This window comes from Sarcophilus harrisii, chromosome 2 (assembly GCF_902635505.1).
Source record: "Sarcophilus harrisii chromosome 2, mSarHar1.11, whole genome shotgun sequence".
Taxonomy (NCBI): Eukaryota; Metazoa; Chordata; class Mammalia; order Dasyuromorphia; family Dasyuridae; genus Sarcophilus; species Sarcophilus harrisii.
In genome coordinates, this window is record NC_045427.1 from 487,726,439 (window position 1) to 487,743,246 (window position 16,808).

Below are 16,808 nucleotides of genomic sequence, written 5' to 3' on the forward strand. Positions count from 1 at the left end.
CAGATGTCTCAAACACATCTCTGTTTTAAGACGGGCCCTTCAAACACCTGTTTAATTAATCAATTCATTGCCCCAAGGCTCAGACTGTAAAAGTTCCTGATCTGACAAACACAGAGTTACTTAGGCATCCGGAGAATACTGAACCAATCAGAATGTTCCCCTGGCATTTGCAGTTATGGCTCTAAGCCACATGCTAGAGAATGATGCTGCTGATACTGGCTAGCTCTCACCTTCTTCATTGGTCTCATTCCTAGACTCAGTTATCAAGTCATTAAGTTTGAGTCATGTCACTATAGATATACTCATGGAACCCAATAAAGATTTGTCACTTGTCAGAAGTCTTTGGCCACTTTTACAAAACACCCTGCAGCAGTCCCAAATGGAAATGATTAAAATCTGGTCAGAAGCAATGGGAAACAATGGAGAAGGTGATGAGAAACAGGAGTTTGGTGACCTTAACCAGAGCAAAGAGCTTACACCTCATTAATCCTGCCCAGCTGAGAATTGATGGGGGAGCTCACAGTGGATACTGTGTTGAGTAGGAGAGAGCTAAGGAACAATTCCATTTTCAGAGTGAGAGAGTTGAAAAAGAATGAAAATCTGAGCCACATGTTTTGGCTTCTTGGTCTGGGTTAGTATAGAACACAGTTGAAGGTTTCTCCAATGGCCTCTTAGCGTTTGAAAAATGCAGGGTGGAGAGAAAAGTCAAATTTTGTTAGAAACTCTACTTTTCCAAGTGCTGAAAACCACAAATTAACTTTACTCTCCACATTTCTGCTGTGTACATTATCCTCATGGGCTTCCTGACAATGATGCCCAAATTAGGAAAATTAAATACACTGCCGTTTTGTGTTTTTGGCATGAGTCAAAACATGAACTTCAGCATGGGAAAACGAGACCATTACTTTTCTTCTGAATACATGGTAATGGTGTTTAATATGTTGTTAGATGGAGAGACCAGCCATCTTTATCTTTCCCCTGTCAGAATTAATCATAGCCTCCTGTTTCCAAGAAGTGAGTGCATCTGTCAGACTCATAAACCTTCTGTTTAGTTACCGCTATGGAAAGATGGTTTAAATATTGTTTGACTTGAGGTTCCCATACCCTCATTCCCATCCCCTTTCTTCACTCCCCTTTTCTCTCTGAAAAGTTCCTGGAATGGAGAAAGAATATGTAAATATTTAGGACACCTTAATTGAGTTTGTTTTCCATAGATCTCTGGAGTACAGCTTAGTTTTAAAGTTATGGTGTTGGTTCAGTGGCTGCCATTTGCAAATGCCCAGGCTCCCTCTTCTTTCTTTTCCATATCCTCTTGTTTAGGACTGTAAGGACTTTTTAAAAGCAGGCTCCCAGGTTATGAGAATGTGGTGGATTTTAGTACTGCAAAACTTTAAATCAGTGACCATGAATCAGATTTCTTCAAACTTTTTCTTGGAATTTTTTTTTTCACTTTGGCATCTAGTTTTAGTAAACCAAAAAGACTGAGATCACTGATAACTGCCATCCTTCTTCATGTGTGATATTCAGAGCAATGCAGTTTTTCTCTTAATTTGAATCCAGAAATTTTATTTTTTCTTCTGTTCATTTGTTATTAGCAAAACATCTTAAGACTATTTTTTGATCCTGAATAGATTTTTCAACCTTGCAAAAAATTGGCCATGGTCATTTGTAGAAAAAACAGGCATCAGCAAAATGATAAACTCACCTCAGTGGCCTCCCTGGGACTTGAGAGCAAGCTCATCTGGAATGAAAGAGAATTGGAGATCACTGCTCTGTCTTGTGCAGAGCAAATCTTTCTAAACTTACCATGTGATATGATAATTTTCCTGATGTGTTTGATTTATCAACTAAGTAGAATACTAATAATAACATCAACTATCTTATCTAATGCTTTGCCATTTATAAAATGATTAGATGGGATCACAGATTTAGAGCTAGAAAGGATCTTTACGACCATTTACTTCAACCCATTCAGTTTACAAAGGGAAGGAGGTCCAGAAAAATTAAGTGATTTGCCAAAAATCAACCAGGTGGTAAATGACAAAGGGAAGCTTTGAATTCTCTCATGACTTTCTGTCCATTGCCCTTACCCTACAATTTCTCCACAATGACTTTATGAGGTAATAAGTGGAAAGGTGAGAGTTCCTATTTTAAAAATAAGGAAACCGAGTTAAAAAAAAAAGTTGGAGCATGTCCAAAGTCACATGGGTATTTATTGGCAACCTTCAGACTTGAAGTGAAATATTCTTTCCACATTGCCTCCCAGAAGTGACCAGGGTCACAAAGCAAAGGATGCTGGAAAGGAGCATCTGAAGTGAGGGCTGGACCTAAGCCACTTCGGAGGTCATGCATCCTTCAAGGAGGAGTCTAGCAAGCAATTTGTTTATGTCTAGAGTTACAGATTGAAGGGATCCTTCTGTACAATGGCTCAATTATCTGGACCATGAGTTGCTTGTGACCAGAGTTGTTTTAAAAAAAGGAAAATAAAGTCCTTGAATATGTCATCTGGGAAGCTTGGGTTAGAATTGTAGTTTGTTTTTGTTTTGTTTGTTTGTTTGTTTGTTTGTTGGATTCAGTCATGAAGTCTATGTGCATGAGTTTGGGGTCTGACTGGCTTCAGATGATAATTGGGCATTTACTACAATGTTAAAAACCCAAGCCTTGTCATTTTCAATTCAACTCACTCAAGTAAATTTTATAAAATACCTGCCATGTGCAAGACCCTGGGCTAGATGCTAGGAATACAAAAACAGGGATGACTTACTATGTAGGCACAGTTCCCCTGAATCCCCACACTCATTTTTTAAGAGAATTGGTCCTTTTTACTAGAGTTGCTTTCAGTCATGCAAACATGACCGATGTGTCTCCATTTATAAATGCCAGTAACAAACTCAGTTCAGTCATGGATATTTACTTTGGTGTAAAGTTTGTAATTTGAAAAAAGCAGATGTTTCATTAATTTTCTTGGGCAAACAGTTCTCTGTTGCCAAAGGATATTGCCATGTAATTAAAGCAATGAAGGCAGAGTGTATTGTTAAAAAGCAACATAATTAACTCATCATTATAAATGCTTTTATTAAATTCCTTTCAAAATGTAGACCACTAAAATGCAGGTTTTGTTTCAAAGCAAATGAGTGATTGATGATTAAATGAGAGTATTTTTCATGAGTCATCTTTAACAAAGTCTAGTCCTTTTGGGGTTTTAGCATCAGAACCAGAAGTGTAATAAGATGAATTGAGAAATGAGGAAGGTACATGAGATTTTTCTGAATAAAAAAAATCCCCACTCAAGTAATATAATAGTTTTATTTTTCAGTCCCCAGAGCCTAAATTTACAAGAAATGATCTTAATGGTGCAGTAGAAAGGGAACCAGACTGAAGAGGGGAGGGGAAAAAGGAGGTCAAGGGATCACAATTCAATCCCAGCTCTGCCATTTCTTGCTATATGACAACATGATCCATTAGGCCAGAAGGCACTAGGTAAACTATTTTTTGCAATTCATATGATTTTGCTGGGAAACAAATGCAGCACATTATGCTCCACATTTTGGAGAATGTGAGGAGAAGTCCAAATTCCATTAGAAGAGAAGAAAAATAACTTTCATATATGATTTATGTTCCAAATTGCAAGTTTGCTTGTCGAGAGAATCTGTTGAAATTTTAATGGCTAATATGCTTAACTGCAGCTCAAGTAAATTATGTATGAAAAGAGTTGCTTCTTTTCATTTTTTCTTACAATAATGATTTTTCCATTGCTCTGTGTGTATGTGCATATGTGTGTGTAGGCTTAAACCTCATTCAAATTACAGTAAGAAAAATGTATCTCAAAAGGCCCAGTGAAACTGTATGAAGCTTTGTGAGTTATACCTATGGTAACCTGACTTGCCTTGTTTACATTTCTCTTGAAAAACAAGTCAGAAAAAATGGTGTTTTCAGTCTAAGAAATACTCAGAGTTCAGGTTTCCCACCTAGTTTGTATCAAAAGAATACTGGTCACTTAATTACCTTGGTAGCACAAGATTGATGCAATCTCCTAAGGATGGTATGGTTTGAATTCAAGTCTTCCTGACTCCAGATCCTATGTTCTCTGCATTATGCTTCTGGTTGAAAGGCTGTGGTATTTCATAAGTTTTTGTTAAATTCAATTGAAAGTAATTAGACCACAGTAATGAGAGTCACAGATGACAATAAGAGCTAATACACTTTAAGTAACTCACCACTATTGTCATTTGATTCTAGGGAACACCTGGAAAACCAGGACCAAGAGGGCAACGAGGTCCAACGGTAACTATTATTTTGTCTTTGGAGGCTTCTGTTTCAGGTTCGCTTTAAATGTAGCAGAGAAGGCAAATGCCAGGATGTGTGGGAATAGAAGTAGGACTAATAGGTGGGAATGGAAAAATCTCTATATCTAAGTTAACATTTTCTTTACTATGCTATGTTTGCAGGGCCCACGTGGTGAAAGAGGTCCAAGAGGGATCACTGGCAAGCCTGGACCTAAGGTATATCTTCAGGTTCTTCATCCCAGATCCCTATTAAGTAATACCATGCATTGAACTGAGGTTGGGATGCTACCAAAAACAACTAAAAGATGAGGGCAATCTTTTTTTTTTAATCTCCTCCTGGGAAAAATGAAAAAGAAAGAATCTTAGGTTTTGAAGAAATCTCCCTGTCCCTTTCTTAATGACCTTTTGACAAGTTAAATCAAAGTAATCACACAACTAAGTGCAACATTTAATTACATGTGGTTCCAAATACTGAACAAGGAAAATATTGGCCCAAAATATATCGGATGATTTGGTAGCCCTCCAGTTGTTTAATTCCAGAATGCTAGATCCAGCCATTTGATATATCTCCAAACACAGCAGGGATCACCCATTCCTCATGGAGAAGATTCATTATTTATTTGAAAAGACTTTACTGGTCTTTGGAGGGAAATTGTTAGAAACACACAAAAAAATGATCTTTTGTCATCAGTAAGCATCTGAGCCAGTAACATACAACTCTTCCCTCCTGACAAATGGTTTTAGAGCCAGCTAATTAAATAAGTAATCCTTTCTTTCTTTTAAAAAAAAATATACACTTCAGCCAACTGTATGGTTCTTGTTCTTTTGATATTGATATTCTAAAATAAGTTAGCTTTGTAGAGAAAATAGTTTCTGATTGGGGTTTTCTTTTTCTTTTTCTTCTTTGCTAGCCAAAATGTAGTAGGATAGTAATGATATATAAACAATTCTTTTGTATCATTATCCATCCCATAAACTGAGTCCATCCAAGCTACCATTTTGGAATAATTATAGTAAAGCCTTTATGGGAAAATACATTGTCACCATGTTGAAGTAGGCATTAAAATAAACAGCTGTGCTTTGTCTTGACATGAATTTTTGATAAATTCTTTGACTGGAGCTCAGCATTTCTCTCCCAGCAGGTTTCAGTTATCCTCTTAGAGTGCCCCAGCCCTGTTGCTGTTATTTCAGTCATATATTTGTATTCAGCAGTTGTGGGAGATAATAGAAAGCTTTTGTGGGCCATTGGTGAGTCCTTTATGAGAAAATCAGAAAAAATTCTAGGAAAATGGAGCATCTATACCTTTATGACATCTGTCTGTCTTTTTAGATTTTTATACTTTTATAATATCATGAAATAGTATCCTTAAAATTAACAAAAAGTACTATTTTTTTCTACTTTTTCCTCTGAAGGGCAATTCTGGTGGTGATGGCCCATCTGGTCCTCCTGGAGAACGGGTAAGATGTTTTCAACACTTGTGGTTGTGATTGTAATACATATCTTTTCCCCAAACATACTTCTCTCTAGTATCAAGAAAATCTATTGACAGCGATCCCTTTCACCACCCAGGAGAGATGAAAATATCCTAAGATTTCCTAAAGGAATATGTTCTATTATTGATATTTACAAGAAAGAAAATTAACCATGGGTAGAGGTAACTTCAGGAAAAAAAAAAAATCTAAGCTAAAAATCGTGGCCAGTAGGAAATAAAGCAATATGCTTTTAGTCACAATCAGGGTATTTGAAAAGTGCTTGAGGCAATGAGATTTAGATCACATCCATCTTGAGATAAACTCAAGGTTTAGTTTGTATTCTTGTAATGAGGAAGGAAAATACCAAAGGTCCTCCTTTAAATGATTATTTTCAGTTAAATTTTTTGTTCATTCCTGCATCATGTTACCATTTGGGTTTTTCCTGGCAAAGATATTGGAGTGGTTCATTATTTCATTCTGCAGAGCATTTTACAGATAAGGAAACTGAGGCAAATGGGGTTAAGCAACATGCCTAGAGTCACACAGGTAATAAGTTTTTGAGGCCAGATTTGAAATCAGGTCTTCCTTACTTTAAGTCCTGTGCTTTACCCATTCTGCTGAATTTATCAAACACTTTGAAATGTCTCAACCTTTCAGCTTGGGGCATAATAAATAGAACACTGGAATTAGAATCAGGAAGATCTTAATTCAAATCCTCTGTGAGACATTTATTAGTTGAATGTCCCTGGCTAAGACCTTAATCTCTCTCAACCTCAGTTTACCTATCTGTAAAAAGAGGGTAATAATATCATCTAACTTATACTGTTTTGTGAGGATCAATGAGATTTTATGCACACACATATATATGTGAGCACAAAGACTGATGTAATACAGACCCTCTCTCAAAGAATCTATAGTCCAATAGAGCAAAGAATAATTAAACAAATAACAAATACACAAATAATAATGAGAGAGTAAGGGAAGTACCAGAGAGAGAAGTCAGACAAGACGCTCTCATGAGCAAACAATCCCTTTCAGTTTGGGAGAAACATAGGGAAATCTTGATGGAAGCAGCAGCTATCAAGAGCGATTGGCAGGCCTTCTGTAATCCAGGATAGTAACAGTTTTCAGAGAAACTGTCTCTAGCTACTACTTTCTCTGACAAATATACATGCCAAATACCAGGGCATGTTTCTTCTCACTGATTCCAGGGATATTTAAATCATTTATCAAATCTTGCTCAGCACACAATAGGATCATATGATCATAGTTTTAGAGTTGAAAGGAACCTACATAGATAATCTATCTAGTACAACTCTTTCCTTTGACAAATGAGAAAACTGAGGCCCAGAGAGTTTAAGTGATTTACCTGGTATTATCCAGGTAGTTAATGGATTTGAAGAGATCCTCTGGCTACAGAGCCATTGCTCTTTCTCCTTTACCATGGTATCTATTATACCTTCCACTTGGAGTAGATAGGGACAGATAGAAAAGGCAAGTTAAGATAAAACATGGCCCTTGATTTCTTAGAGTTCACAGTCTAGTAAGGAGATAACCAGCCATATATAAAAATAGTTATAATATACAATGTTATACTGTAAGCTCATTAGAAAAGTGCTAAGTGATACCTGACGGGGGAATTCTGTATTCCCAGTAGGCTTAAAGGTAAATAAGACTCATCTCTGTTCCTCTAGCAACTGCTATTCTAGAAGAAAAAATGGCAAAGAATGCTTCTTTAAGATTCAGCTTTTTATTTACAAGATATATTCATGGGTAATTTTCAGCACTGACCCTTGCAAAACCTTTTGTTCCAATTTTTCCCCTCCTTTTCCCCAGCCCCTCCCCCAGATGGCAGGTAGATCAATACATATTAAATATGTCAAAGTATATGTTAAATGCAATGTATGTATACATATCCATGTAGTTATTTTGCTGCACAAGAAGAATCGGACTTTGAAATAGTGTACAATTAGCCTGTGGAGGAAATCAAAAATGCAGGCAGGCAAAAATAGAGGGATTGGAAATGCTATGTAATGGTTCACACATTTCCCAGAGTTCTTTCACTGGGTGTAGCTGGTTCTATTCATTATTGAACAAATGGAACTGATTTGGTTCATCTCATTATTGAAGAGGGCCACGTCCATCAGACTTGAAAGATTCAGCTTTTAAATTATTTTCTCTCTCCAGGGACCGAATGGACCTCAAGGGCCCACAGGATTTCCTGGACCAAAGGGTCCTCCTGTAAGTAACCTCTTCTCAGTCTCTATAAGTATTCACTTTCTTCATTTGTTAAATAGGGAGACTCATACTTGTTTTAGCTACCTCACAGAATTGTTGCCAACTTTAAAGTGCTACGGAGATGTGTGTTGTTTTTACAAGGTCTATATTCACATTAGTGCCATCACTGAGAAGGTTTCTGTGGACAAGTGTTGGGAGGGGCCCAATCTAATTCTATACGCATTCATTTAGCACTTTCTATGGACAAGGCATCATGTGAATTCCTCAAAAGCAAGCCTAATGAGTTACATCAATGTCTTGCCATCTGTTGATTTCTCAGTTGATTTTCCCAGTATTCCTAAGACAAGGAAAGATAAAGGTCCTTTACAGAAGTATGAGTCTCTTTCTTCTCCTGTTAACAATACATGTTCCATGGGGTTTAATCATTTGTGATCCCCAAGAAAATGTTTAACAATGAACATTTCTACAATGTTTTACTTTGAAATGCCCACAGGGAAAAAAAAAACTATTGAATTGTAAAATCTAAAAATAAAAACCCAATGTTTTTCACAGTCAAGTCTTGATTTCTCTAATAGTGTGCTTGCTTAGTAGAACTTGAATGAAACTTTCTCCCTCTATTTTTCTTTAGGGTCCTCCAGGGAAGGATGGACTTCCTGGGCACCCTGGACAGAGAGGTGAAACTGTGAGTATCTGGAAATATGGGTGAATAATTAAATTTGACCTATATCATGCTAACCGGTTTTTCTAAACTCTTCTGTGTACATGAGGAGACTCCTCCATTGATTCATATTTCTAGACTTGTGTCAAGAAGTCTATAAGAATAAAGTCACATTTGTGGCTGGCTCCAACAAGCTAATGATGACTTCATTTGAGTATTACATACTCAACTTTAATTTTCTTTAAAAAAATTATTATCTACTAAACCTGCTCTGATGGTTCATTGTGGGCTAAGGCTCTGGCAGGAAGAAATCTAGAAAGGTTTGGTGACTAACCCTGAGAAGGGACTGATGTTCAGAGCTAGATTAACCAAATTTGGAGAAACATCAAAACATTAACAGAATGTTGGCTACACGATGACCTTTCTGGGCCAGGGTCAGGGGATGGTTTCTATAATGATACAGTCGGCTACAGCATGGAGTACCGGTGCTATCTGTTGGTAGAGTAAGTACTTATACTGATATCACAAACAATCTTTTCTTAAGCATTGAAGTAGACAAAAAGAGTTACTTAGCCCGGAGGAGATAACCAGGACAACTAGAAGATAGATAAGATGTGCTAAGGACAATTCTTTCTGCTTTTGCTTCTAAACCAGCCTTAGAGTTTTAATTACTAGTCAAGCAGTCCATATAGATATAGGTAGAAAACCACAAATAAAAGTCATGCAATTTCATTTATCCAGACCCAAGTATATTAATGTGTTCTAGTCTATCCAGAGTATATTGCATGTTTACATTGGAATGTATGCTATTATGCATAAATTAGAAGGAAGCTAAAGAGTTCTCACTTTTTTTAGCTTACAATATGAGATTTTTTTTTATAATGCATAAGTTAATGAAAGAAGAATCCTTTGAACTCCATCTTGCTTTTACAAATGACCTGGATGTAACAAATTAAATTGTAGTTACTCATAATACTGACCTTCACAGTTAGTTACATAATGTTGGCATTCTTCTAAATAAATATGTCTGGACAAAAATTACAGCTCTTAAATTAAACTTTTCATAAGGAAAAATTTTAGTAGTGTAAATAATACCTGCTTGTGTTAAGTATGTCTCAGGATCACATATTTATCCTTGACCTTCAGACTGAAATTTTCCATTCTTTAGAATTTTATGATGGTAGACATAACAATGTAGTCTTCAAAATGCTTCTAATCTTTTAATTTTTGGAAAACCATTAGATCAGTAATGTGGACAATTACACAAGACTCATGCAGTCTGTAGTTGCCCTGATTGTTCATGCTCAGAGTGAAACCCAAAATTACATACACTGAAGCTGTTCTCTTGGGAATGGTATAGACACTGCTGTTGGCTTGGCCCAGATTATTAAATAATTATTCTCCTACTTGAATTGTCTTCTGCCTACTTTGTTACCCCATTATATTCTCTTTCTTCTTTTATATCACTTTGATTCATTTTGATAAAACTTCTTTTAATTACCTCTTAACTATAATGTGGCATAATGGATGGTGGCAAAGAGATGGGGATTAATTTGATATTTTATTTACAGGGACAAATTAGAACATTTCTTCTGAGCTTTGTATTTTTTCTCAAATGCCCTGCTGGAGCAATAAGGTAGAAGGCTTTGCATCTGGTGCATTTTTCCCCTCTGACTTAACCTGGAAGGTGGTAAAATAATTAGTTTGCTTGTCATTTGCTAGGAAAATAATGTAAACACTTTCTAGCTGCATTCTTTTTGTGCCTATTTACACAACTAAAGGCTGAGCTTGTGTGTGTGTGTGTGTGTGTGTGTATGTGAGAGAAAGAAAGGGGGGGGGGCAGGCTTGCATTAATTTACATAGGTGATGGCTTTGTCCTCATCTTTCAGACCCATTTAGGGCATTTCTGCCAAAGAAGTGTTTATCTCACAGAGGCCCAGATGAATACACATACCCACGAGATGTACTTGTGTCCCATCCCCAGTGTTTGCCCTGTTCTGACTTTTTCAGTTCCATGCTGATCCTGCTGGCAATGGCATGTGCTAAGAGGCTGAGTGGTGATAATAGTCTCAGTTTTATTATTAACTTACTGCCTCTCTGAGTCTCAGATTCTTCAACTGTAAAATGAAGGAGCTGGGCCAAATGCCCTTGAAGGTTTTAACCATCTAAGATTCCTTTGAAAATGGTTATCAGCATGAAGTGAAAGAATATTTTTCAGCTTGGGGCTGAAGGGGAACTTCTCCTCCAAAAGTCTCAGTGTTTGCTTGGCATTAGAAACAAAGAAGATGGATTTCTTACTATATTAGTATCTTACTATCTTAGATGTAGGCAATAAGAATAGCTCAATGCTTTTGCATGTAGGCAAGATATGATGTCCATCATGGAACCCACAGGACATGGGCTTGAGTATGCATGTATGTGTGTCTCTCTCCCTTTCTCTGTCTTTGTCTCTCTGTCTCTGTCTATCTGTCTGTCTGTCTCTCTCTCTCCACGAGTATCCAATATCACAGGAATGAATGTGTATGTGTATGTATCCCTCCCCTTTCTCTTGTCTGTCTCTCTCTTTATCTTTGTCTCTGTCTCTCTCTTTTTCTCCACGAATATCCAATATCACAGAAATGAACATTGTAGGGTCCAAGAATTCTATTCTATAATGCCTTTTTTTGGCTCCTATGTAATGGAAATGCATTCATGTCTTAAGGACATTTTCAATCCCAGTCTTTCTATCCCATTCATCCATCTATACTGAGCAGAGAAAAGTTTCCTTTTGAAGGGAGGAATAAGGTATTTTTTTCTTAAAGAAATAGCATTTCTCTACTTCTTGAGAAATGTAGTTTTTAGAATTATGTCACATAGATATAAAGTAGGTCATGTAGGTATAAAGTTGCAAAATCAGGATACAAAACCAGGTCCCTCTGACCTAAAATCTGATCCAAAATGCCACACTGCTGGTTTAGTAACTCTGTGTTCAGCATAGTTGATTTTATCTACTATGGCCACACAATAGGGAAATATTCCCTGATTTTGTGATAGTTATAATATTGTGATATCCTATTGAAACCAATAGCATTTTTGAAGGCTAAAAGGCTGTGTATATTCTTTGAGATGCAAGATTATTCTAGATATTAGTAGTAAAGTCTGTAATAAAATCTGTGTGTCCCTAAAGACTGATTTTTTTCTCTAAATGACAGGCCGAGATTTCAAATTAATTATCAAATGCAAATCATCATTTTTTGCATTTGCTTATGTTACTCAACCAGAAAGAAAATATTTCATTTTAATCTAGAGCCATATAGACAATTTAAATCATTGAATTTGAGAACCAGCATGGAGTCACAATTGCTTGTTTAGAAAGCTCAGAATAGCAAGCAAGTTAAATTATCTGTTGAGCACTAAAGGGAGAAAGAGAGAACTACCCATGAAGTCACTAATGAGAAACAGCCAAGAACATTGGCTTCACCAGCTAGACATGGGAGAAAAAAATGGCACTAAGTCAACTCTGAAAATGAATGTTTCATGACATCAAAAAATTTAACTGTTGCTTTGAACTATGTTTCTCAGCACAGAAACATGGTGTACCGGGAGTACTGAATGCCACATTCATCTGGATTATATCTTCAAGAAATTAAATGCAAAAACTAAACAAGAAAAATGGAGGCTCTCTGTGAAATCTGGGACCTCTAGATGTTGAGGGAGTTTGTAAATGTTCTAAAGGGAAATGGGATGTCACTAGGAGCTGTAGACATGAATTTCTTTGCATATTCAAATGTGATGAACTTCTTTCCTCACAGGGGTTTCAAGGCAAGACTGGTCCTCCAGGCCCCCCAGGTGTTGTTGGTCCCCAGGTGAGATATTAATTTTGGAATATTTCTTGAATCCTCTAGCACTTTTCATACATACTTCCAAAAAAAAAATGATTTCCCAAACAAGAAAACTATGAAGAGAAAAGGGATTGGTGATTTTTAAATCAACCAGTCACCTAATAGTTATTTGTATTTCTGTTGTGTGCAAAACCCTGGGATTAGCTCTGTGAAGGAATACAAAAGAAATAAAAAATAATGGACCCTCCCTTCAGTGAGCTTACCATGTAATGAGGGAAACAAGATGCAAACACATGAACAGATAGATGGTGGTTCATTACCCAATGAGTATGATAGTAAATATACATGATCAGAGGAGGATGAAATCAGTGTAAATTCTGGTAAACCAGGGGTTTTCATGAGCTTGACATGGACTTTGAAGAATAAGTAGAATGTAGGAGAAAAGTACAGAGAGAAATGTTTGAAGTGAAGGGAATAGAAGCAAGAAATACATTTCAGGATGCATTTTTAGGGGCCCATTAAGAGACGAATTTATCAGGCTGAAACAGAGAGATCATGTTGCATAGTAACAGGAAATAAATCTGAAAAAGTTTCAGATTATAGAGAGTATTAAATGCCAAACTAAGAACTTTATCTTAATAGAGAGCCTCTTGAAATATGACTTATTAATGGTTCTCCCAATTCTCACCTCTCTTGATTCTTCAAACAATTGTGGATTTCTCACTGGATGTTCACCAATGAAATCTTTAGTAAAGCAATGGGAACAGTGATTTTCATCCAGGAGATAGGATGAGTATCAGCTAAATAAAGATACAGGTCAATATATTTCTACACTTGATGTAGATATGATGTTAAATAAAATATTGCTTTTACTGGTTATATGATAGGAAAGGAGAAAAAAAAGCTCCAGGAGTTATTCATGATCAGTTTTCTTTCTCACCAACATACTTTAAGTGTATTTAGTGATAATTTCATTGAACTCATTTTCCTTCTATGTTCCTGTGTAATGGAAGCCTTGCCTTACTTAATGAAAGATGGCAGTCAATTGAAGGAAAGAAATAAAAGGTAGAGACACAATAGCAATTAATGTGTCCATTAAATAATATCAAGGATGTTGGTTTCTTATGATCATGTTTTTTTGGTGATGCTGCTTTCCAATCTTTACTGGAGAGAAGAGAATGTGAAATAGTGGGAATGGATCCTTAATTCTACTGATTAGGGGTGGTGCCATTGGATATGGAAAGAAAATTTTCTGTTCCCTGTCCCTTTTTCCTTAAAAACATGCTAATTATGTGATCTTCACAGGGTCCCACTGGAGAAACTGGCCCAATGGGAGAACGTGGCCATCCTGGACCCCCTGGCCCTCCAGGTGAACAGGGTCTCCCAGGCCTTGCCGGAAAGGAAGGAACTAAGGTATATTATTAATTTCTTTGCATTAGGGAATACTTTTCTGAAAGAATCATTCCTACAGTTTATCACTTAATGGGTCTTAGCCTTGTTCCCTTTAAAGAAATGATATATTTTGAATGAATCTATTTATAAACAAACAATAAAAATGATAAAGAAGTTGAATATTTTTTAATGTAGAGAATCATTTATATAATCTGATTAGGAGCTTCCCCAATAAATTTAGCAACCATTTGGAAAATACCCACTGTTTATAGAGTACTGTGTTGAGTGCTAGAGGAAATAGAAGGTAAGACATAGCCCATGTCCTTAGGTAGCTTAATCTGGACTACCATAGTTTAGATAACTATAATACAGCTTTTATGTGACACTGAAAAAGACTTAGTTATTGACCTAGAAAGTATCTTCTGGACCTAATCTTAGATATCTATGAAGAGACCAGAAAATACCATGGCTTGAATGAGATCTTGTCAAGCTACTGTAAGAAATTGATGGCTTTTTTATTTTACTAAGCTCATTTTAAGGAGTAAAATAAAAATCATGGGGCCCAAATATTATTTTGTCTATTTTGCCATCATCTATAAATAGATTTGTATAATACTTCTATTGCCCACCTTCTGATCTAATCTAAAAATCAGACATCACATACTTAAAAGAGGAACTAAAGTGGAAAGTTCTATTTCTTAAGCCAGCTAAAGTCTTTAAGCAAAAATTTCAGAGTCCTGCACAGTTAGCTATATCTAAACTTACTCTTGCACTGGGTTTTAGAGAGAATACAATCAAAGCTTATTATGCTTATCATAAATTAACAAGGAATAACTAGAAGTTATTTGTTACTTAAAAAGAAATCTAAAATATGACTCTTCCCTTTAGGGTGATCCAGGCCCTGCTGGAATCCCTGGGAAAGATGGTCCTCCAGGGTTAAGAGGATTTCCTGGTGATCGAGGTCTCCCTGGCCCAGTGGTAAGTTAAAGAACTGAAATGACAGAATAGTATATTAAATCTTTTGGGGTGTCCTAGACTCGTTTAGCAGTCTAGTGAAGCCTAAGATCCTTTTTTTTCTGAGTAATAATTTTTAATGCATAAAAGGAAATGCATGCAATTACAATAAAACCAATTATGTTGAAATAGTTATCAAAATATATTTTTGAAGGTTTGCATATGCCAGCTTAAGAATTCATTTTAGATAATTCAGACAGAAAAGGGGGCTATTTAAAGTTCCTTTTGACTGAAATTCTTTTTCTTTCAAGGGAGCTCTTGGATTGAAAGGAAATGAAGGTCCTCCTGGTCCTCCAGGTCCAGCAGTAAGTAGCATTCTTTTGCTTTCTCCTTTTTTCTTTCCAATACTTGTTATATATTTCAATAAATATTTGTTAACCTGTGAACATTTTAAAAAATTGAGTTTCAATTTTCTTTTTTTGATTTGATAACTTTGGTATACAGAAGTAGCACTGGAATTACTGGGTCAAATGGTATGCACAGTATCATAGCCCTAGTATAGATCCAAATTGTTTTCTAGAAAGATTGAATAAGTTCACAAGTCCACCAACAATGCAATAATGTCTTTTTTTCCACATCCCCTCCAACATTTGTTATGTTCCTTTTCAGTGACATTAGACAATCTAATAGATATGAGGTGATACTTCAGTATTGTTTTAATATGCATTTAGTGATATTAGTGATTTAGAACATTTTTTTTATATGACAATAGGTAGCATTGCTTTCTTTTTTTATAATAATTTTTATTTTAAAAATATATGCAAAGATTATTTTCAATACTCACCCTTGCAAAACCTTGTGTTCCAAATTTTTTCTCCTTCCCTTTCCCCTACCTCCTCCCCTAGACAGCAAGTAATCCAATATAGGTTAAACATGTGCAGTTCTTCTATAGATATTTCCGTAATTATAATGCTGTACAAAAAAAAATCAGATCAAAAAGGAAAAAAAATTAGAAAGAAATAAAAAAGCAAGCAAACAACCAAAAAAGTGAAAATTCTAAGTTGTGATTCACATTCAGTCTCCACGGTCTTCTTTCTGGATGCAGATGGCTCTCTTAATCACAAGTCTATTGGAATTGGCCTGAATTACCTCATTTTTGAAAAAGATCCATGTCTATCAGAATTGATCAGCACATAATCTTGTTGTTGCTGTGTACAGTATTCTCTTGGTTCTACTTATTACACTTAGCATCAGTACATCTAAGTCTTTCCAGGCCTTTCTAAAATCACTCTTTCTTATAGAACAATAATATTCCATAACATTCATATACCATAACTTATCTGGCCATTCTCCAATAATGGGCATACACTTAGTTTCTAGTTCCTTGCCACTGCAAAAAAAGCAGCTACAAATATTGATTTCTTTATCTGAAGACTGCCTGTTCATATCCTTTGACCATTTATCAATTGGGGAATGACTTGTATTTAAATTGACTCAATTCCTTATATATTTGAGAAATTAGATCTTTATGATAGAAACTTGCTATAATTTCCCCATCTTAGTTTCTTGCTTTCCTTCTAGTCTTGGCTACATTGGCTTCGGTTGTGCAAATCCCTTTTAATTTAATGGAATCAAAAGAATCCATTTTTACATCTTATAATGCTTTCTATCTCTTATTTGGTCATATATTCTTCACTTATCTGATAGGTAAAATTTTTCATGTATTTCTCATGTATTGCTTATGATATTATCATTTATATATAGGCTCATTTTGAACTTGTTTTACAATATACAATTAGAGAAGATCTATATCGAGTTCATGACAAACTGCTTTCAATTTTCCTAGTCTTTTTAGTTGAATGGTGAGTTCTTGTTCCCTAAGCTTGGATATTTGGGTTTATCAAACACTAGATTACTATGATCATTTACTATTATGTCTTGTATACCTACTCTATTTCATGGATCTACCATTATTTCTTAGCCAGT

The 16,808-nt window shown here is 35.8% G+C and overlaps 1 protein-coding gene across 2 annotated transcripts in view; it reads left to right on the top strand.

Moving 5' to 3' along the window:
- The window catches only part of COL5A1 (collagen type V alpha 1 chain), a 295,993-nt gene that overhangs the window by 227,822 nt on the left and 51,363 nt on the right, over window positions 1–16,808 (top strand). For both annotated transcript variants that reach the window (XM_012553992.3, XM_012553994.3), the window contains exons 33-41: window positions 4,240–4,284; window positions 4,449–4,502; window positions 5,700–5,744; window positions 7,947–8,000; window positions 8,626–8,679; window positions 12,447–12,500; window positions 13,782–13,889; window positions 14,757–14,846; window positions 15,134–15,187. In XM_012553992.3, coding sequence (XP_012409446.1) covers window positions 4,240–4,284; window positions 4,449–4,502; window positions 5,700–5,744; window positions 7,947–8,000; window positions 8,626–8,679; window positions 12,447–12,500; window positions 13,782–13,889; window positions 14,757–14,846; window positions 15,134–15,187 — 558 coding nt within the window. The remainder of the gene's footprint in view (window positions 1–4,239; window positions 4,285–4,448; window positions 4,503–5,699; window positions 5,745–7,946; window positions 8,001–8,625; window positions 8,680–12,446; window positions 12,501–13,781; window positions 13,890–14,756; window positions 14,847–15,133; window positions 15,188–16,808) is intronic.